The sequence below is a fragment of the Poromitra crassiceps genome, assembly GCF_964638095.1.
Source record: "Poromitra crassiceps genome assembly, chromosome: 1".
Classification (NCBI taxonomy): domain Eukaryota; kingdom Metazoa; phylum Chordata; class Actinopteri; order Beryciformes; family Melamphaidae; genus Poromitra; species Poromitra crassiceps.
Genome location: NC_139623.1, coordinates 102,297,338 through 102,319,034, shown reverse-complemented (window position 1 = coordinate 102,319,034; position 21,697 = coordinate 102,297,338). Strand labels below are relative to the sequence as shown.

The following is a 21,697-nucleotide window of genomic DNA, read 5'->3' as shown; positions in this document are numbered from 1 at the left end:
TGACATCTTATCCATCTTACAGTATACAATAGTAACTATAACTGTACAGTAAATGGAAATAATGTACGGTATTAGTTGGATGAAAGCAAATGGAAGACTTCTGTATATTTGTGCTAAGGACCCCCTCGAAAACGAGATGGTTCATCTCAAGGGGTTTATCCTTCTAATAAATTGTGAAATATACTTCAGCTTGAAAGGTGAAAAACTTGAATTTTTTAAAATGCAGGATTTTTATATAAAAGTGGTCACAGTTCAAAAGTCTATTTCAATTCAAAGATAATAATAGGGAAATTGTGGGAATAACATGATTTTGGTTAAAAAAAAAGTAAACGGGCCAAATTATGGTTCGAACTCTGGTGTTACTGTAGAAGAGGAGTTCCAATGACCAGGCCTTGTTGAAATAAAGAGTTCCTTTATTTCTATGCTTTATGGTAGTTAATCCGGCAGTAGTGAAAGTTGTGAAACTGGTGGTTTTTGTAAACAAACGGAATACAAAACACAGAATAAGTATACAGATAATATAGTAACATATTTCTTTCTTTCTATTATAGTATACAGATGGCATTAACAGTAATTTTAGCATAGTATACCGATAATACAGTAGGCTATAATAAACCAAAAATATCTGTAATAAACCTACAATAACATGAACATATAGAGCTATGGTTATTACTGTCTTACGGGTAACCTACAACTATCTACAATCTACTCTGTCTAGATGCATGCTGTCCGGTTACTATCATGAGGCCAATGCATGCATCTTCACGTGTAAGTTACATGGTCATAACCATGTAAAAATAAACTTAAAGTAGGCAAATCACACAATAGATCTATAGACCTTGTAAATGTTATATGTGTAACAATATTAAGCCAAAAAACAGGAAAATACTCAAGGTTCTCATGCAGGCCCGGTTCTATGGGGGTGCAAAAGCATGCATTGCACCCTTATTTTAATTGTCTGCATGCTCAGTTGAAAAGTGAAAAGTAAAAAAAAAAAAAAAATTTTTAAATAAATGCTACAGCTGCACACTTACTGTTTAAACTTGAATGATAGTTGTTGTTTTTCTTTGTTCTTTGATGTGATTTTATGGCTTTTTGGCACCTATATGTAACCTTTTAAGGTTGAGATAATTGTATTATCATTATATGGTCCAAATATTTCAGTAAAGCACTTGAAACACTTGAAATATTCTTACTTGGGTGGTATCATTCTACTTGAAATGATGGTCAAATGCATTATTTTGAGTAAAATAACATGTCAAAACTACTTTGCTGTTATCAGTCCGCATGCAGCTCCCACAAGGAACAGATGGCCTTTTTAACAGTGTTAGCTTTCACCTAGCCCACTTATGAATGAAAACATTTGAGAGTAAAATACTTTCCACATTGATCATCTTTACCCAGGTGTTGATAGCTTCCCACCTCCCATCTTATGAGCTCCGACACAACCAGGTGGAGTCCATCTTCCTCTCTGCCATTGACATGTACGGACACCAGTTCTGCATCGAGAACCTGCAGGTATGGATTGAGAGATGGTAACTACTAGCAGCTGTGGCTTTATCTAATGCTCTGAGGAAGTATTCCAGCTGGTTAATTCTCCCCCTCTTTGTAGAAACTGATCCTTTCGGAGACGTCCATCTTTGATGTTCTGCCCAACTTCTTCTACCACAGTAATCAGGTGGTCAGGATGGCGGCCTTGGAGGTGAGAGGAATACTGATCTCAGTGCTGAAAGGCACTTTGCTTTCACTGCAATTGAATGAATGTCACAAAGAAAATGGTCCACATACTATATCTAACTTGTATTTTCCTGTCTCCTCTCTTCCTCATAACCTCAGGTGTATGTTCGCAGAGCATACATTGCCTATGAGCTCAACAGTGTTCAGCATCGGCAGCTGAGGGACAACACTTGTATCGTAGAGTTCCAGTTTATGCTTCCCACCTCACATCCCAACAGGTACCCCCCCCCCCCAAACACATACCAACACACACTCAACTCGCTGTGCATCACCTTCCCTGCTTCTACCCCTTTGGAGGATCTGTGGAGATGTGGTTTGTGTGCACAAGGCATACTTCTGTATTGACTTGCTTTGACACAGTTTGTTGCCATATCAGAATGATCTATTATTAGACAAAAATGCAGTGGTGTAATGTAACAAAGTATTAATACTTAAGTCAAATATTTAAGTATTTTTCTGAGTCTCTGTGCTTTACTTGCAATCCCGTGCCAAAGAAGGTATTTGACAAGAACAAACATACTTTTCCTGCTTTGTGTGTGAGTGCCATGGTTATAAGGTCCCCAGCCTCAAGACTCCCGTGTGAGTTGCTCTCCCTTGTTCGTCCTGGAAAAAGAGTAGCTGCCTCTATGCCAGATGAAACTCTGAACACAGAGAGAAAGTACAGACAAACTCAGAGTTTGCCTTGTACACGCTCAGTATCTGAGAAAACGACTTGTGACAGACCCTGTCGTTTCTGTTGTCCTTATGTCCTACATCCTGCTAATGTAATGTATTCAGTGTGTGTACTGTATGTAGTGTATGTCTATACGTTTTGATGCTTCTTGGTGCTTTGCAGTGCCTGTGTTTCTTTGCCGACTGTCGGATTGAGTTTGTTCATGCGATTAGTTGTATAACTCCTTTGAATGCCATCACACTCATCTTATGGCATTATGATTTCATAAAATATATTATTAACCTTCATGTTTGGCTCTTCATAATACACACTTACTGTATAAACTGAAGGTGGCATGAGAGTGTAAAATTATGGCCTTCCTCTGCTCTGACTATTCCTCAGTGCAAGGAGGGCTTCGGACATCATTTTGCATGTTGCAGAGGGAGCAGTCAGGAAATTGAAATGTGTGTCCAACGATTACAAAGAGATTATAATTCCCTTATTTGTTATTTATTTTTAATTAATATTCAGTTCATTTATTTGTATATTGGTCAATACAACTGCTATTGATCAGCAAAATCATAACGATTTCAAAAGTATAAGGTGCGCACACACATTACTACAGCTTGACTGTCTTCCTCTCCTGATGATGCCTGCCACTAACCACTTGTAATCATCACTGTTGTTTGATTGCAGAGGGAACATCCCCACTCTAAACAGGTAGAGTAAACATTCTTCTTATTCCAACCAATACTGAAATATAGACTGCTACTGATTGTAGACTACCTGCTGCATGGTCAAACAAATTATTCTCCACAAATTGAATTCAACAAGTTGTTGAGTCAACTAGTTGTTTGACTATGGTTTTAGGCTTTGAATGTTACCACCAAAATGAATCTTATGTAGTAACTGGAGTGTAGTTTATTCATCTTTTAATTTGACTGACAACAGCATGGCCTTTGACATTCAGCCTCTGTCATTTTGAGTGTGTATGTTTGTGTGTGTTAGTCTGTATGTGTTTTTGTGCTTTTAGTGTTTTACACATGCTTAACCGTTGTATGTATGTGCTTCAATATTGTGTGTTGGATAATATCCAGTGAATTAATTTCATGTTATACACTGTAAGAAAATGAAAATGACATTTTGGGAAATGCTATCTTACTGTATACATTGAAACCTGTGACTGTCCTACCAGGAAAATCCCTGCTCCACTTCTGGACAATAAATTACGAGAATCTAAGAGCCAGGACCTTAAAGCACAGGATAGCAAATCTAAGGATGCTAATACAGAGGAGAATAATGCCTCAGATTTGGAATCTGTGGACAGGTTTGACACTTAAAAAAGTACTTTGAGTGGGTGTAACTTCTGGGATTACCCTCTTCCTATGAAAGGACTAACAGCCACAGTGGACCTGGTTGAATGCTTCAAGCTGCTGGGGGAATTGGTGGCTTGTTGTTTTAGTCTGTTGTCTGTTTAGTTTTTCATCATACCTGGTGTGTGGGCTCAGCAGTCTGTCGTGGATCCATTACTTCTCACTGAACTTCAATCTAAACAAGTGGAATTGATATACTTGCTGTATTCTGAGTCTGACCCTCATTCACAATACATGCTTTGTCTCTGCTGTAGAGGCCCCTACACTACACGTGGCATTTGTGTTGTGAGTAAGGAGATGGCACCATGTTTTAATGGATATTGGCATACCGGTGAATGAGGCGTCAGAATGCTTTATATCCAATCATCTCTACCTGATACTCTAGAGCTGTGGGATCCAAACGGTCATGAGGGTCTTAACGGTGGAGGGGAAGACCTTCAAAGAGTCAGTGAGTCTAGTTTTATGGCAGACTCCCATTGTAACTGCTGTCTTTGTCGACACCCCAGGATGTCGTTCTCGTCCAACCTAAACCACTACGGCATGGTGCACGTGAACAGCGTGAGTGACGTTCTGCTCGACACCTCCTTCACGCCACCGTGTCAGCGTATGGGAGCTATGGTCTCTTTCCGCTCCTTCAAAGAGTTCGCCAGGTCAGTCCTTTTTTTTTTAAATTGTTCGAAACGTGGACTTATTTGTTAGGTTGGTTAGTTGTTTGGATAGTCCCACTCCTACAAGGTTGCAATTTACAGTTGTGATTAAATTGTGTCAATATTGCACATGTAATGCAAGGCTAACTGTGATTGGCCACCTCCACAGGAACATTACAGATGTGTTGAGCTGCTTCTCTGACTCTCCTCCCCCAAGTCCCACCTTCCCAGAGGGAGGTAATCCTGTCTTGTACGGGGAAGAGGACAACAAGGTGAACATAGGAACAGAGACTTGTATTCAGATATTCCATGCAAAATACACTCTCAAAGGAAGAATTATACACAGCATTGACATTTCCTGGTATGACTGTTTCCTTGGAATGACGAGTGGGTTTGTTTTGTCACCCAGAGTCTCCTGGATGAGCCTATCCATATCCTGAATGTGGCTATAAAGACTGACAGTGATATCGATGATGACGGCCTGGCAGCCATGTTCCGGGAGTTCACTCACTCAAAGGTTAGTGATCCACAACAAGGCCTCCATGTCTCTTCCTTTTGGCGGAGACGGTTAAAGGTTTGAGAGGACTCAGATTTTCTCATCCTGTTTGTTTCTCTTCAATCCCAGAAGTCCCTGCTGTTTGAACATGGCATCCGCAGGCTGACTTTCCTAGTGGCTCAGAAGGTTAGGATCCCGTTTCATGTTTTCCAAGTTAACGACCCGTTTCCACACTAGCTGCTGCCCTGCCTGTTACCAGTGCTCTTCATCTGAGTAACATGTATCAATGATTTCTCAAATTATCTGCAAAACTCTGTTTTTTGTGTGTAATTGTGTTTGGTCATTTGTTTTGTATGGAATGGCATTTTTTGTGGTAATTTCCATAATTTAAGATAATTTACATCTCAAATTTGGCTTGTTTTTACCTCTTTCAATCCTTCCCCTATCCCCTGCGCTCCTCATCCTATATTTCTCTCTGTACCCCTTTCTCTATGTCTTTCTGTATGTCTTGCTTTTGCTGTGTTTTTGATGACAGGATTTCAGGAAGCAGGTCAACTGTGAGGTGGACCAAAGGTTTCATGTAAGTAGAGGAAGACTATGGGAATCAGGACAGACGGCTTGTTTTTTCCGTTTGTCATCTTGCAGTACCATGAGTGTGCATGTATTTTTAGCATGGCTAGCCCGGCCCCAGTAGGCATCAAACCCCTAATCCTGCCATTGTTGAGCTGTACAGGACCACATTTATCCACTGTACCCATGTGTGACCCATTATCAAAAGTGCACCCACTATCTTTCAGATGAAGATGATAATGACAGGATTAGAATTGGGGAAATAGCCGATTCTGTCCCCTTTGCCATCATAGTGACAATAGGCCTTTGATTTTCTTTTGACAGGACAGCAGCATCTGATGAGAGCTAATCACCCTCATTGGTGTCACTGTCATTATGTGGCCCTACAGGTTTTCAGTAGCTCTGGAATTGGCCTGCTCACATTGTAAACCATTCTGCATGCTCACACTCAAATACGTTTCTAAGCTCACTGGAGTGTGAATACGATGCACAATCAAAGCATCAAATCATGTCTGTGGATGTTTGCAGCGTGTGTACAATTGCTGACCTCTTATGATGTGGCTTTGAGTTGATGAGCACATCTACAATGGGTCTGGCTGTTTTGGCAAGTGGGACACTTGATCTGATAACGTCAGACAAGACTACCAGGCTGTATTCAGAGAAGTGTCTGGGTGAAAAGGACAAATGCCTGCTCTGACGAAATCAGTCAGATGTAGCACTAGAGCTGTGCATCTTCACTGATCTCACGATTCGATACGATTCGATTATACAAGTCTACGATTCGATTCGATTCGATTATACGATGCATCTTAAATCGATGCATCACTTTTTCCGCAATACATGATTTATTTTTTCTCACTTTCTTTTTTCTCACTGTGTGGCTACTTTTAAAATAAGTGCATTTGGAATTGCATTGTATTATGATCCATAATTAAAATAAACAACTGCATGTACTTACATTCTATTTTATTTGATTATTTAAAAAAAATATATATTTTTTTTATTTTTTTAATAATCGATTTTTGATATTTGTTAATCGATTCAGAATCGTCCTATTAAGCATCGCGATGCATCTCTGAATCGATTATTTTCGGCAGCTCTATGTAGCACTGGACTGTTTGTGTGGAAACGTGATTTTATGAAAAAATATAGATTTTGGCTGTTTTGGGGTTTCACAAGATTTTAGCAATATTACCCCTTGGCTTTCATCCTGTGTAAAGATTATTGTGAAATTTGAACGCTAGTTTTGAAGCTCATAAATGTAGCAGTGACAAGCAGAACTATCCTACTTTGTCAATGTTTGAGGCCGTTTTTCTCAAAAACATAGTTTGGGAACAGTCCAGACATAAAAGAAAGCATCTCACTCAATCTTTGGAGTAGAAATATAATTTTGATATCACCTGAAAGCTTATATTCTCCTCTTTGCGACGGTGTATAAAACTCAAAATGTGTTTCTGGGTCAATGTGACTGATTTTGATAGAGCAGGTCACAAATGTTTAATTCATTAGTGTGTGGCGAGTGGTGATATATATACATTGCCTGTTACCATCATTATGTGCGCAAGCTGTTTGAGTGAATACACACCGTGAGTCCCTGACAGATAAACTATAGCAGAAAAGGAGCCGAGCTGTGTATCCAGCTGATTTTTATTTGTATTTTGTTTTAACCCTGAACTGGTATATTCACAACAAAATATGTTTGTTGGTGAGCAGGGCAGTTATTGATTTCTCTCTCTGTTTTTGTTCTTTCTGTCTGTCTCTTCACCCTTCACACAGAGAGAATTCCCCAAGTTCTTCACATTCCGTGCCCGAGACAAAGTGAGTGTCTACATGCCATGCACTCCCTGTGAATCCTTACTCTTTCTTTCTGACGTTACTTTTTTCTTCACATATATATATATACTGTATATATATATATATATATAGGCATCTCGCATACTAGGCATCTCGTGCGCTATGCGTACGGGTGTCCTTTACACACCCTGAAGGTTTCAGCTCGATCACACATAAAACGGCATACTGTAGCTGTGGCCGAACACAGAACTTGAAACAAACAAACATTGCCCACATACAAAATTTTATATATATATATACTAGGCATCTCGCGCGCAACACGCGCTCGATGCCTAGGCTTGGCCGCTGCGCGCCTTCGCCCGTAGCTTGGCTGCTGCGTGGCCTCACCTGCACTTATTGTGCCCTTATGCCATCACTTTTGACATCATCACTGATGAAATCCGGCTCCGCCAGGTCACCTGCACGGGTGCCCTTTACACACCCTGAAGGTTTCAGCCCGATCGTACGTAAAACGGCATAGCTGTGGCCGAACATATATGCTAGAAATTTCACACGCTGCTATGCGCGCCGATTCCTAGCCTCGGCAGAGGTTGTTGTCTAACGCGGGTGTTTGGTCCCAAATTGTGAGATTCTGTTTTATCTAAGACTAGCAATGTACCCGGCGTTGCCCGGGCTAAATAGGGACAAAGCAATACAACTGCGTCTTTTGCTTGGCCAGTAATTATGGTGGTGTCCCGATGGTTTCCAGGATTATACAACCTGCCTTGATCGTCCCCACGTCCTAACCCACCGCCATGCAAAGTTTCAGCCCAATCCCACCTGGGGAGAGGGCGGGCCGTGAGGTGTTTTTCAGGACTTTCCAGGTGGTTCCAGGACTTGATGATGTGCTCATGACCTTCCCTGGATCAGAACCCCCCGCCATGCAAAATTGCAGCCCAATCTGACCTGGGGTGGGTGTGAGGTGTTTTCCACTTTATGAAGGGCCTATGGCCTTCCCCAGATCATAACCTCCCTGACAGGCAAAATTTCAGGCCAATCCATCATGGGGTGTGGGCGTGAGGTGTTTTGCAGGACTTTCCAGGTGGTTCCAGGACATGCCCATTACCTTCCCCAGATCATTACCCCCGCCATGCAAAATGTCAGGCTAATTTCAGGCCAACTTCAACTGTATTGTGTAGATACAGCAGGGCTATAATAATTACATTTTTCCAGGCAGGTTTCCTACAGTTATGCTACCTGTATAAACGTGAAAATGTTGTGATATACAGCAGCAGGGCTATAACTATGTTTTTCCAGTCGGGTTTCCTACCTGTATAACCGTAGTTGTGAAAACGTGTATCTGGTATAGTCGCATGTCATCATTTGCGTGGAAGAACTTCAGGAGTGAAGAAGGCTAATAGTTTGTTCCACTGCAGCATGATGACTGGCGCGCTGTTGTGCAAAAAGGCAAACAACTTCGCCTCTCGCCTTCATTATAGTGTTTGTGGGCGATACAGAAGAAATGGCCGCAGCTTTGCCTCCCATTCAGTGGTGTTTGACATGCATGTAACCGACGTGCTGTGCACATAATGAACGTAGCCAACAACAGCTTGCTAATGTAGCTAACAGCTAGCTAACGCCATGTAGTGATCCAACTGGTAGCCGTCCTAACTGTAACGGTTCCACAATGTAATTCCCACAGATATGGTGTGGTTCAGCTCTCTGGTTGAAGCGCAACAATATATGGGCGACCTGTGAGAGGCAGTAATGCACTGCAATGCATGGAGTCTGCCGGAAAGGCGTAGAAGAAGAATCGAGGGAAAGGGGCGGAATAGTTTTGAAAGCTTTGGCATTAAATTTAGCTTCCAGGATTTTCCAGGTCGTTCCAGGAGTTTCCAACCTGCCCATGTCCTTCCCCGGATAATAACCCACCTCCATGCGAATTTTGAGCCCAATCGGACCGGCGGTGTGGACGTGTAGAGACAACAGACACACAGAGGGACAGACAACTTCAACTTTATTATGTAGATGATTCACTCGAGTACTCGATGATGAGCACTCGATGAGGTATCTCGAAACAGAGGTCATCGTCTAACACATGTGGTTGGTCCATTTGGCCCTGACTCTTTTATATAAGACTAGGCATCGAGTGCACCTCACGCGCTACCTACGCTCGATTCCTAGGCTCGACCGCTGCGCGGGTCCGCCCTGCAGCTCGCCAAGCTGGCCCTGCAGCTCGCAGATGCAGCTCGATGTGGGACAAAAATGACAATACAATGTTACAAGGTACATCATAGTTGCACACGCTATTGTTAATGTTAGGATCTTCATAGCAATATAGGAACAACCACATATAGGTAAATAAATTATAATTATCATACCAGTTCTCTGGTTTGCTGCTGTTGAGCAGACACCCCACACCCCATCTCATTTCATCCATGCCAATGTTTGATGTTTCTCTTTATATATCATAGACCATGTTACCACCCCCAATCCAACACAGTCTCATAAATATACATAGACTTCCATGTGAAAAGGTTTATCATTATCATTAACTTCACTTTCAGACATTATTGAATGGTGAACTCTATGTTGGTCGATTTAGAAATGAACATGTCCACTGAAAAGATCAAGTTCATAGACCAGAGTATTGTGACAGTATTGAAGATCAACCCAAAAACCACATCTCAAGTTGTAACTCAAGATTGGAGCAGGCGCTCTTTTGGCTGTGAAACCATTCAAATCCATGGTGTGGTTATAAGAACCAACTTTGTCTCCCCCCTGGCGGTACTGAAAATCACTCTGTCATGATCAGTGATGGCTCTTCCTCTCCGTTACCTCTGATAGTTTCACTACAATTGCACCACCAAAACTCATTAAAGTAATGAAGTATTTAATTATGTCTCCCATTTAAGAGAAATGACACCCGTTAGCAACCTTCTGAGATTGAGATTGCCGTTGATTTCATTGACTTAATACAGTGTGTGGCTCACAGGCATCTTTCTGCTCTTATATCAACTCAATGCTCCTGAAATTGCCAATCTACAGTCCTTTAGCGTCTGTTAATGGATGAGATGATGGCGGGAGAGCTCAACTAAAAGTCTAATGTCCTTTTTGGAAAGTTATTTTCCTCCCACCCCATTGTAGATGTTGCAATGTTGTGTCTCTTGTGTGTGACTGTGACCTGCCTGTGTCGCTAGTTTGTGGAGGACAGAATCTACCGGCACTTGGAGCCAGCGCTGGCCTTCCAGCTGGAGCTCAACCGCATGCGCAATTTTGCTCTGACTGCCATCCCCTGCGCCAACCACAAGATGCACCTGTACCTTGGCGCTGCCCGTGTGGAGGTGGGCACGGAGGTGACTGACTACCGCTTCTTTGTGCGAGCCATTATCCGCCACTCGGATCTGGTTACTAAGGTGAGAACAGGGCACTTAAATGTCTGATTCTGAGAGCGTAGTAAACATTATTTTTTTGTTTTGAGTTGTTTTCAGGGAAAGTCACTGTTTTATTAGCTGCCTACTGACATCTGAAATTATTTGTGCCATTTCCTTTTGAGTAATTTATTTTGCTGTTTTATGTACAATTAAACCAATAAATCATAGCAAGTACGCATTTGTTTTGTCCCATTCATTTTGTCCCTGTCCCTTCACTAGGAGGCCTCCTTTGAGTACCTTCACAATGAGGCGGAGCGCCTGCTGCTGGAAGCCATGGATGAGCTGGAGGTGGCCTTCAACAACACCACTGTACGAACCGACTGTAATCACATCTTCCTCAATTTCGTCCCCACAGTCATCATGGACCCATCAAAGGTTTGCAAAATAATTACACACACATCTCTGATACACGGTTGCACAACTGTTCATACAATTATTGAATGAGTTGAACATGTGCTTGTCTTTATTATTAATCTCTCCACACACTGTTCAGATTGAGGAGTCAGTGCGCTCGATGGTGATGCGTTATGGCAGCCGCCTCTGGAAGTTGCGTGTGCTGCAGGCCGAACTGAAAATTAACATCCGCCTGACGCCCACGGGAAAGCAGATCCCCATCCGCCTCTTCCTTACCAATGAGTCTGGCTACTACCTGGACATAAGCCTGTACAAGGAGGTCACTGATTCCCGGACGGGACAGGAGGTGGGGCCCAAAGACCGACAGGTGGGGCCCTCACACATCTTTCATTACCTCTGCTTACCACCCAGTCACAGGCGGGGCACTGCAGCATGCAATACACCAGGCACACAGGCGGGGTGCTGCAGCATGCAATACACCAGGCACTCTTCTCTTGTAGTGACAAAGAACAGTGCCTGCCTTTTTTGTAGTATAATGTATTGAGTTGGAGCCGAGGTCCTGTACAGTATGTTGTCTGCATTGCCTCTAGTCTGGTGGACAAGTGTGTTTAGTAATAATAATTTCTTCATACAGCTGATCAGGTAAGTTTATCCATGTTCCATCCCATTTGATTGTAAGTGAATGTTGAATCACTCTAATGGGCTTTGGTAGAATCCATATGTAGAAATGAAGAAAGAATAGCTCTGAAAAGATTGCCCTTAGAGAAATAACGACATGACACATTTGACTTTTCTCTCTCTTTTTTGCTGCCCAGTTGCTCTATTAGTTCCTTGATACTGACTGTGTGAGAGAGAGAGGTTTAATTTAAGAGAGGTTTAATTCAATTTCCATTTGGAGCTTCTAGACGTGATCGAGCGAGAAGCGGCTGCATTGCCCTCAGCTGTATTCATTAACACTTAGCTACAAGGGTCATCAGACACTTATATTCATGCCCTGTACTCGTGAGGCAAATGTCTTTCAGTGGCTACATATGTTGACTGAATTTATTTTCTTTCTCATCGAAAAGGTCTTCTCTTATTTTAGTATGAGAGATTCCATTACTTACTGCTTAAGACAGGGGTGTCCAAACTTTTTTGAATGGGGACCAGATTAGATCATGTGAAAATGCCAGGGGGCCAGGTGCTTCTCACATCATATGGGTTATACAAAAATAAAATAAAAAATCACATACAATTGTACTTTGTTTACCATCTGAAAACATTAGTTCTGCATGTGCTGTTCCTACCTGGTGCTTCTACAAACTGTGTGATAGTGCTGTCATCGTTAGGTGAAGGGAAAAAATGCAAATTGAACTTGCTTGATTAACCAATAGTGTGTGGAGGACCACATATAGTATATTTTGAGAGACAAGCCGAGGGCCACTAAAAATCTGTCTGCCCAAAAAAAAAATTGGCCCCAGGGCCGGACTTTGGACATGCCTGGCTTAAGAGATGCTCTTCTGCTGTTTTTAGGTTTGTTCAAAGTGGTTGAAAATGGAAATAGGTATCCAAGAACATTATGACAGTATATAAATACCTAGATATTAAGATTTGTTTGTCTGTGAGGGAGGCAAACTATAGTATTAATAATAGTATTAAAAACGGCTGATAATTGTGTAGGAAAAAGTAAGCACTCCTCTTACACTACTGTAGCAGTCACTCTTACTGAGTGATTTTAACTTGAGACGGAAGTCCAAAATGCTTGATAGTCACGTTACTCACTAGCTATAGTGTGTGTGTGTGTATGTGTGTGTGTGTGTGTGTGTGTGTGTGTGTGTGTGTGTGTGTGTGAAAACAGCACAGCTTAATCCAGAACCATACTTCCGGGAACTATTGCGAGGTAAAAAAAAGTGATCCATTGGAGTGAATGGAGATGACACAACTCTTATATCCCTATGGTTCTGCCTAAGACCAGACTTTGTGTTGTGGTCAAAGGATTGACCAATGGATTGTGTATTCGTGTGGAGCTCACATTCACGTTGGACGACGCGGGTGTAGATGAGTCCTATGAAAAGGAAATGCTAAAGCGATACGGTGCCTCATGGAGGTTTGATGCCAAGAGTTTGTAGCAAAGTCAACTTTAACACTGCTAAGCGAATTAGACATTCCCTGCAAGAGCTTAAACCAGGCAGTAAAGGCTATGGCCGAGGCAGCAGTGGGAGACAGGCTGCGTTCCGATCGGCTAGTAGTTCCCTGCGAAGTGGACTGCACAGGGTATTCAGCTATATTACTTAACATGGCTGAATACCCTGTGCAGTCCACTTCGAAGGGGAACTACTAGCTGATCGGAATGCAGCCTAGAGTGCCTGTGGCTGGGGAGTGTACCTTAGTGCACTAAGGTACACTTGAGTGAAATTGAGTAGGCACTGTTTGTTTGCCTATGGCATGTTCGGTAGTTGATTGTTCAGTTGTGGTGTGTTGGCTGATATGTTGATTTGGTAGCATGCTGATACATTGAATTGTTAGCATTTGTTTGAAGTATGCTCTTGATATTTTGTTAGTTAGTAGTATGTTTGCTATGACTGCAAAAGGATACCAGCTGTGTCCAAATACTGAAATCTAGCTCATGACTAAAACAGGAGTGATTTATGACAGTATATACAGTAGCCACTAGCCAGAGAGGGTGGGTCGTGCATCGTTCTCAACACTTAGTGTAATTGTCTTGCATAATTAAACGTATGTTTGCTGCTGCTGATATAGTTTGTTTTCTGAAGTGGGCTGCTTCCAGCCACATGGGTCGGCCTTCTCATTAGAGAACGTTTGGACCTAGGGATACTTGTAGGCACATAGTAGTGTGGGTGACTCCAGCTGAGTTTGTGTTGTGTGGAGAAGGCCACTCCCAACCTGCAACATGTGGTTAGTAAATGGCACTGCTTGTCTGATGGTGTATGAGGCACAGCTTGGTGTCCTCTACAGTACATTTGTGGATTAATTATTAATTAATACATACTTATTTTAACATCTGAATTGGGCTTAATGCACAAGGAATGGTTACATCTTCGTTTATGTATGTGGTAGCAGTGGAAATCACTGATGCCCCGGGGGGCACTCTGTCTTAAATCAGCATCATTCTCACTATTTTCACAGTTATACTTCATGTGGTTTTAAATGGCAAGGCTGTTAAATAGCTCAGTATATCTTAGAGCTGTCACTTTTTCCAAAAATAAAGTTCGAACAAATAATTGATTACGTTACACGAGAGATATGTAACGCGAGTGGGGTGACTCGCTAGCAGGTGTGTCCGCAGATTTGTTGTTGTACTCAAGTAACACAGCTGCTTTTTACAAAGTCGACAAACAGCCTTGTCTTTGTTTGTTACTTTGCTTCCACACACTGCTCCTGAGAGGAGTAGGTGTTGTGATGTTGCCTCAATGCGAGACTCATCAGTCATTCTTCCTTCTTCGTCTTGGATGCGCGGCCTTTATACCCACTGGGAGGTCGGCTCAAATGGCTGCACGCGATATACATGTTATCAATCACAATAAAACTGTACCTACCTCTGACACAATGTTGTTATCCAACTATCCGGGGCCATGGTATTCCAAAATATTCTGTAGTTTCCAATAGCGAGCCTTTATTCACATGCCGGAGCCGATGCTCAAAATTGTAAACTGCAGTACACCACCAAACCACTGAGCACCGAACCGATACATCTGGCGCTGTGGAGCAGTTGAAACCCAAAATGACTCAGCCGAAGAAGGTACAGTTTTATTGTGATTGATAACGTGTATATCACGTGCAGCCATTGAGCCGACCTCCCAGACGAAGAAGGAAGAATGACTGATGAGTCGCGTTGAGGCTACTGTTGTGATTGTCCGCTCCTGGCTTTGTTCGTCTGGTCTGCATCGGCTGCATCTTCCTCCGCCTCCATTTTGTCTTGTGTCTCTCATCAAACAACAAATCATGTCATGTCAAGTCAAGACATGTCAGGTGGTCAGGATAGGTCAAGCTGTTAGAGTGGAGCGCCCTCTGCTGGATCATCAAGGAATTTCAAATAAAAAGTGCCAGCGCTAGTATATCTGTGAAGTGACACACTCTGTCCCTCCTCCTCCAGATCATGTTCCAGGCATATGGAGACAAGCAGGGTCCACTACATGGCATGCTCATCAACACCCCTTATGTCACCAAGGACCTGCTGCAGTCCAAACGCTTCCAAGCTCAGTCCCTGGGCACCACCTACGTCTATGACTTCCCAGAGATGTTCAGACAGGTACACCAACTAATACCTCACATCTCCACTCTAGCCAATGCGTGTGCTCGGTCAGAAATGCTCGGCCAGTTAAAGTTTATTGATTGTTATTCTGACTTTCGTCTCTCTCGTCCCAGGCTCTGAGAAATCTGTGGGCCTCTACCGCTGCCTATGCCCACTTGCCCAAGTGCCCTCTGCCCTCTGAGCTGCTCACCTTCACAGAGCTGGTGTTGGACCCCCAAGGTCAGCTGGTGCAGATGAACCGACTGCCAGGGGGCAACGAGGTGCGGAAGTGATTTTCTGAGAAACCTTTTCTGTTTTCAACAAAGCTCTTGTTTGGTGCAATCTGATTTGAGGATTAGACCTTTAGAACATATTGTGAATATAACAAAAAATGTGACTTGATTATGTGAATGTCATCTTTCATGTCCTCTAATAATGTGCAATTCCCCTTCCCCTCTGTAGGTGGCTCTGTGTTTCTTTGGCTGTATTGTTGAATGCATCATTGAAAGTGCACTGAGAAATACAGCCCATGCCTTGTAGTTCTACATATACAGAATCCAAATAAAAATGCTGGTGTCTGAATCCAGGTCATGACCCATGTAGCATCTCATCTTCCATCTCTCTCACAACGACACCATATGAGCAAGCAGAAATGCCTGCAAAACCATGCAAAATTTAAACAACCCCCCCCCCCCCCAGAGAAAGCAATTTAAAATGTATGTAAATTCATCAGTATCCATCATTTTAAAGCGTCTCTCCCCCGTCCATCCAGATTGGTATGGTGGCTTGGCGGATGACCCTGCGGACTCCGGAGTATCCAGCGGGACGTGAGATCATTGTAATCAGTAACGACATCACACACAAGATAGGCTCGTTTGGACCTCAGGAGGACGTGTTGTTCCTGCAAGCGTCGGAGATGGCACGAGAGAGCGGCATCCCTCGAATCTACATCGCAGCCAACAGCGGCGCCCGCATCGGCCTGGCAGAGGAGATCAGACACATGTTCCATGTGGCCTGGCAGGATCCTGTGGACCCCTATAAGGTCAGCCAGCAGTGGTTCAATCTATCCAGTGTTGATCAGAAGAGGAATGCTACATGGGCTTCAAACATGTTCAGTAGAGGTGTGGGAAGTACCAATGTAAAGGAACAAAGACGGGGGGGATCCATAGCACTCTCCTCTGTATAAAGAGACAATAAGCCTTTGATTGACCTGGGCTATTTCATGTTGAAATGTAAAAGAAATGCATTAACACGTTGTTGTGATACATACATTTTATCCATCCATTTTAGTGTTAGATGTCAGTACAGTATTTCAAAAAGACAAATGTCCTCAGAAGTATTACAATTATACAGTATACTGTGTGTGTGTGTGTGTGTGTAACAAAGTGAGATTGCAATTATGACTGAAAAAGATTCCTTTAATTAGACAAAAAACACAAAATACTGTATTTTTTCTTATCTTTTTTTATCCAATTAAATAGTCCCTTTTTATTTCTGAGGTAGGGTATAATTGCAAAACACAAACTTTATAATTAATGCATATCTCCTTTTCTTTGTAAAAGAAACAAACTGAACAAAAGCATCACAATTCATTTTTCATCTCACCGATTTGAATCTTCACACATTTGTATCAAATCTTAAATGTCTTGCGATACACAGTCTATTCTAAACTAAACTGCCTTTGTCTTTCCTCTCACAGGGTTTCAAGTACCTCTACCTTACACCTCAGGATTACAAGAAGGTTTCAGCCCTGAACTCTGTGCACTGTGAACACGTGGAGGATGAGGGAGAGTCTAGGTGCGTCCTATTTATTTTATTTATTTATTTTATTTTGACTAAATATTAACACATTCACCTCATTGGTTTTGAGATGAGGTGGTGAATATACAAGCTGCTGTAGGACCAGTGGGATGTGCATGACTACAGTGTCAAGCCCATCAGATTGAAAGGAGCAGTGACAGTGAAAGGTGAAGTGATTGGAGGGTCCAGTCTGAATGTGTGCGTTGTCATGCAGGTACAAGATCACTGACATCATAGGGAAGGATGAAGGGCTGGGTGTGGAGAATCTGAAAGGCTCGGGGATGATTGCTGGAGAGTCCTCTCTGGCATACGAGGAGATCATCACCATGAACCTGGTAAGGCTTAAGCTGCCAATCTTGCATACACAAAACACATGCACACATTTTGGCCACATGCATCGCCCTGTGCTTATGTGATCTGTCTGCAATCATGATTTGTTCTATACTTCGAGTTGGCTGTGTGATTCCATTTCGATCCTTAACTAGATGGTCTTGTCCCATAGGTCACATGTCGAGCCATAGGGATCGGGGCCTATCTGGTGAGGCTAGGACAGCGAACCATTCAGGTGGACAACTCTCACATTATCCTTACTGGAGCCGGAGCTCTCAACAAGGTAGAATTATTCACATTGATAATAAATCTGTTTTCAGTAGTGTAGAATCAATTTATCCTGCAAATAGTAAAGTATAAAGACTCTCTTTATTGTTCAGTGTTTTTTTGTTTTTTGTTTTTTTGTTTTGTTTTTCATATTGGAAGCACGATGCTGTTGTGTGCTTCTGCACTGTGTTCTCTAACCCTAAATGAATTGTCTCTTAATTCAGGAAATTAACGGGTCTGCATCTTAATGTGTGTTCACTCCACACTTGGTCATTAGATGGAAGGACTAAAAGATCTGGGAAGGAACTGTGTGTACACTGCATGTGTGATCATTTTGTTTTCCAATTGGACCAAAAGTAAACAAAATGAGCAGACTCTGAACTAGCAAACACCAAGGCAGAATGATGTCTAAATCAAACCATATAAATTAGAATAGTGTACGACTATGGTTTCAGTATATGCTTGTTCCAGCTCAGTGATCAGGCCATCTTCTGCCTTGTTCTGTTCTACTAGGATTCCCTTTCGGTCCCGGCCACAGGCCTGCCTGCCACAGGCCTGCCTGCCACTCATAGTGGAATAATTGAAAGCGAACCATGAAGTTGTTATTTGCATAGAAATAGAGTGACATCCCGGAGGCTGCGGCGCGCGACACCCATATCATTTGTTTTTAATCAAAATGAAAAGTTTTGCTGAGGCAGATTGTGTGTGTGTGTGTGTGGCTTGTGTGCAATGTGTGTGTGTGCCTCCCGGCACGCTTCGCTGGCTCCTCTTGTCTTGCTTGTCTCCCTCTCTCCTTGTCACTGCATTAAGACAACTCCATTTCAAATTACATGACAAATCGCAACAGGACAAAACATGCAAATGGCCCAGTGATGACATACCCATTCGCAGCATTTTGCTGGAGGCACCGTGGCTTTTTAAATGGCCCTGCTATTTGGGTCTATTCACGGGAATAGGCACATGGTAATGGTTACTGACAGGTGTCCACAGTGTGTAGGTGATGGCTCATATTCAAGATGTATTGCATGTGCCCACTTTACTATCAATTGTGAGTTTGCCTATTTTGAAATGTCACTGGGTTCATGAGTAACAGGAGAGAAATAGGCTGGATATCATTTCTTCCTGCTCGCCCGTCATGTGCTTTCTTGGGTATTGCTTATTAACTGAAACCTAATGGAGAGCAGGAGGCTGGCACCCAGAGATCATCGTTTCATTAGCTGCTGGAAAGCTCTGCTATCTTTATGGGGACTGGATAGTAACTACTAGCACAAATACCCCAGTGAGCGCTTACATGCAGTTGGCTCCCTCTGTTTCCTCCTCCCTGTCCTCTCCCTCTGTTTCCTCCTCCCTGTCCTCTCCCTCTGTTTCCTCCTCCCTGTCCTCTCTCTCTGTTTCCTCCTCCCTGTCCTCTCTCTCTGTTTCCTCCTCCCTGTCCTCTCTCTCTGTTTCCTCCTCCCTGTCCTCTCTCTCTGTTTCCTCCTCCCTGTCCTCTTCCTCCGTTTCCTCCTCCCTGTCCTCTCCCTCTGTTTCCTCCTCCCTGTCCTCTCCCTCTGTTTCCCCACATTCTGTCCCTCCTCCCTGTCCTCTCCCTCTGTTTCCTCCTCCCTGTCCTCTCCCTCTGTTTCCTCCTCCCTGTCCTCTCCCTCTGTTTCCTCCTCCCTGTCCTCTCCCTCTGTTTCCTCCTCCCTGTCCTTCTCCCTCTGTTTCCTCCTCCCTGTCCTCTCTCTCTGTTTCCTCCTCCCTGTCCTCTCTCTCTGTTTCCTCCTCCCTGTCCTCTCTCTCTGTTTCCTCCTCCCTGGCCTCTCTCTCTGTTTCCTCCTCCCTGTCCTCTTCCTCCGTTTCCTCCTCCCTGTCCTCTCTCTCTGTTTCCTCCTCCCTGTCCTCCCTCTCTGTTTCCTCCTCCCTGTCCTCTCTCTCTGTTTCCTCCTCCCTGTCCTCTTCCTCCGTTTCCTCCTCCCTGTCCTCTCCCTCTGTTTCCTCCTCCCTGTCCTCTCCCTCTGTTTCCCCACATTCTGTCCCTCACTCCTGTCCTCTCTCTCTGTTTCCTCCTCCCTGTCCTCTCTCTCTGTTTCCTCCTCCCTGTCCTCTCCCTCTGTTTCCTCCTCCCTGTCCTCTCCCTCTGTTTCCTTCCTCCCTGTCCTCTCCCTCTGTTTCCTCCTCCCTGTCCTCTCCCTCTGTTTCCTCCTCCCTGTCCTTCTCCCTCTGTTTCCTCCTCCCTGTCCTCTCCCTCTGTTTCCCTCCCTCCCTGTCCTCTCCCTCTGTTTCCTCCTCCCTGTCCTCTCCCTCTGTTTCCTCCTCCCTGTCCTCTCCCTCTGTTTCCTCCTCCCTGTCCTTCTCCCTCTGTTTCCTCCTCCCTGTTCCTCTCCCTCTGTTTCCTCCTCCCTGTCTCTCCTCCCTGTCCTCTCTCTCTGTTTCCTCCTCCCTGTCCTCCTCGCCCTGTCCTCTCTCTCTGTTTCCTCCTCCCTGTCCCTCCTCCCTGTCCTTCTCCCTCTGTTTCCTCCTCCCTGTCCTCTCTCTCTTTTTCCTCCGCTCTGTCCCTCCTCTCTGTCCTTCTCCCTCTGTTTCCTCCTCCCTGTCCTCTCTCTCTTTTTCCTCCGCTCTTGTCCCTCCTCCCTGTCCTCTCCATCTGTTTCCCTCCTCCCTGTCCTCTCTCTCTTTTTCCTCGCTCTGTCCCTCCTCCCTGGTCCTCTCCCTCTGTTTCCCCCATTCTGTCCCTCCTCCCTGGTCCTCTTCCCTCTGTCCCTCCTCCCTGTCCCTCTCCCTCTGTTTCCTCCTCTCTGTCCTATCCCTGTTTCCGCTCTCTGTCCCTCCTCCCCTGTCCTCTCTCCCTCTGTCCTCTCCCTCTGTTTCCTCCTCCCTGTCCCTTCCTCCCTGTCCTCTCTCTCTGTTTCCTCCTCCCTGTCCTTCTCCCTCTGTTTCCTCCTCCCTGTCCTCTCTCTCTTTTTCCTCCGCTCTGTCCCTCCTCCCTGTCCTTCTCCCTCTGTTTCCTCCTCCCTGTCCTCTCTCTCTTTTTCCTCCGCTCTGTCCCTCCTCCCTGTCCTTCTCCCTCTGTTTCCTCCTCCCTGTCCTCTCCATCTGTTTCCTCCTCCCTGTCCTCTCTCTCTTTTTCCTCCGCTCTGTCCCTCCTCCCTGTCCTCTCCCTCTGTTTCCTCCTCTCTGTCCTCTCCCTCTGTTTCCTCCTCTCTGTCCCTCCTCCCTGTCCTCTCCCTCTGTTTCATCATCTCTGTCCCTCCTCCCTGTCCTCTCCCTCTGTCCCTCCTCCCTGTCCTCTCCCTCTGTTTCCTCCTCTCTGTCCCTCCTCCCTGTCCTCTCCCTCTGTTTCCCCCATTCTGTCCCTCCTCCCTGTCCTCTCCCTCTGTCCCTCCTCCCTGTCCTCTCCCTCTGTTTCCTCCTCTCTGTCCTCTCCCTGTTTCCGCCTCTCTGTCCCTCCTCACTGTCCTCTCCCTCTGTTTCCTCCTCACTGTCCCTCCTCCCTGTCCTCTCCCTCTGTTTCCTCCTCCCTGTCCTCTCCCTCTGTTTCCTCCTCTCTGTCCCTCCTCCCTGTCCTCTCCCTGTTTCCGCCTCTCTGTCCCTCCTCCCTGTCCTCTCCCTCTGTCCCTCCTCCCTGTCCTCTCCCTCTGTTTCCTCCTCTCTGTCCCTCCTCCCTGTCCTCTCCCTCTGTCCCTCCTCCCTGTCCTCTCCCTCTGTCCCTCCTCGTATATCCCTTCCTCCTCTCTGCTGCAGAATCTTAATGAAGCTGGCAATGGCCGGAGGCACAGGGCTTTTGTGTATGTCAAGGTGACTGCAATGTGTCTTGGGGCTGCAGGCTGTCCTGACAGCTTTAGGAGAGCGCCCTAGATTTGTAGCCAGATACATAACCATTCATGGTAATAAAGAAAGTAAATGATGACGGAAGAGGTGAGAGCTAAGAGGAAAGGATTGAGCTCCTCTCTGATTTGTATGGAGCCCTGTCAGGGCCTGGCCACCTGTTCTTAAGAAAAGAAGGTGGGCTGGGAGTGATCCTTTATGGCTTCAGGTTGGCACAGGAGCAGTT

General features: G+C 44.5%; 1 protein-coding gene across 4 annotated transcripts in view; it reads left to right on the top strand.

The window, feature by feature from the left end:
* acaca (acetyl-CoA carboxylase alpha) overlaps nucleotides 1-21,697 on the top strand; it is a 68,097-nt gene that overhangs the window by 25,337 nt on the left and 21,063 nt on the right. For 2 of the 4 annotated variants that reach the window (XM_083647482.1, XM_083647481.1), the window contains exons 25-44: nucleotides 1,405-1,518; nucleotides 1,613-1,702; nucleotides 1,837-1,955; nucleotides 3,086-3,109; nucleotides 3,585-3,716; nucleotides 4,269-4,412; nucleotides 4,579-4,681; nucleotides 4,819-4,926; nucleotides 5,035-5,091; nucleotides 5,441-5,485; nucleotides 7,252-7,293; nucleotides 10,449-10,664; nucleotides 10,902-11,057; nucleotides 11,176-11,403; nucleotides 15,130-15,285; nucleotides 15,402-15,548; nucleotides 16,040-16,309; nucleotides 16,967-17,064; nucleotides 17,282-17,402; nucleotides 17,570-17,680. In XM_083647482.1, coding sequence (XP_083503608.1) covers nucleotides 1,405-1,518; nucleotides 1,613-1,702; nucleotides 1,837-1,955; nucleotides 3,086-3,109; nucleotides 3,585-3,716; nucleotides 4,269-4,412; nucleotides 4,579-4,681; nucleotides 4,819-4,926; nucleotides 5,035-5,091; nucleotides 5,441-5,485; nucleotides 7,252-7,293; nucleotides 10,449-10,664; nucleotides 10,902-11,057; nucleotides 11,176-11,403; nucleotides 15,130-15,285; nucleotides 15,402-15,548; nucleotides 16,040-16,309; nucleotides 16,967-17,064; nucleotides 17,282-17,402; nucleotides 17,570-17,680 — 2,481 coding nt within the window. The remainder of the gene's footprint in view (nucleotides 1-1,404; nucleotides 1,519-1,612; nucleotides 1,703-1,836; nucleotides 1,956-3,085; nucleotides 3,110-3,584; nucleotides 3,717-4,268; nucleotides 4,413-4,578; nucleotides 4,682-4,818; nucleotides 4,927-5,034; nucleotides 5,092-5,440; nucleotides 5,486-7,251; nucleotides 7,294-10,448; nucleotides 10,665-10,901; nucleotides 11,058-11,175; nucleotides 11,404-15,129; nucleotides 15,286-15,401; nucleotides 15,549-16,039; nucleotides 16,310-16,966; nucleotides 17,065-17,281; nucleotides 17,403-17,569; nucleotides 17,681-21,697) is intronic. The other 2 variants (XM_083647484.1, XM_083647483.1) reach the window with 1 other exon arrangement.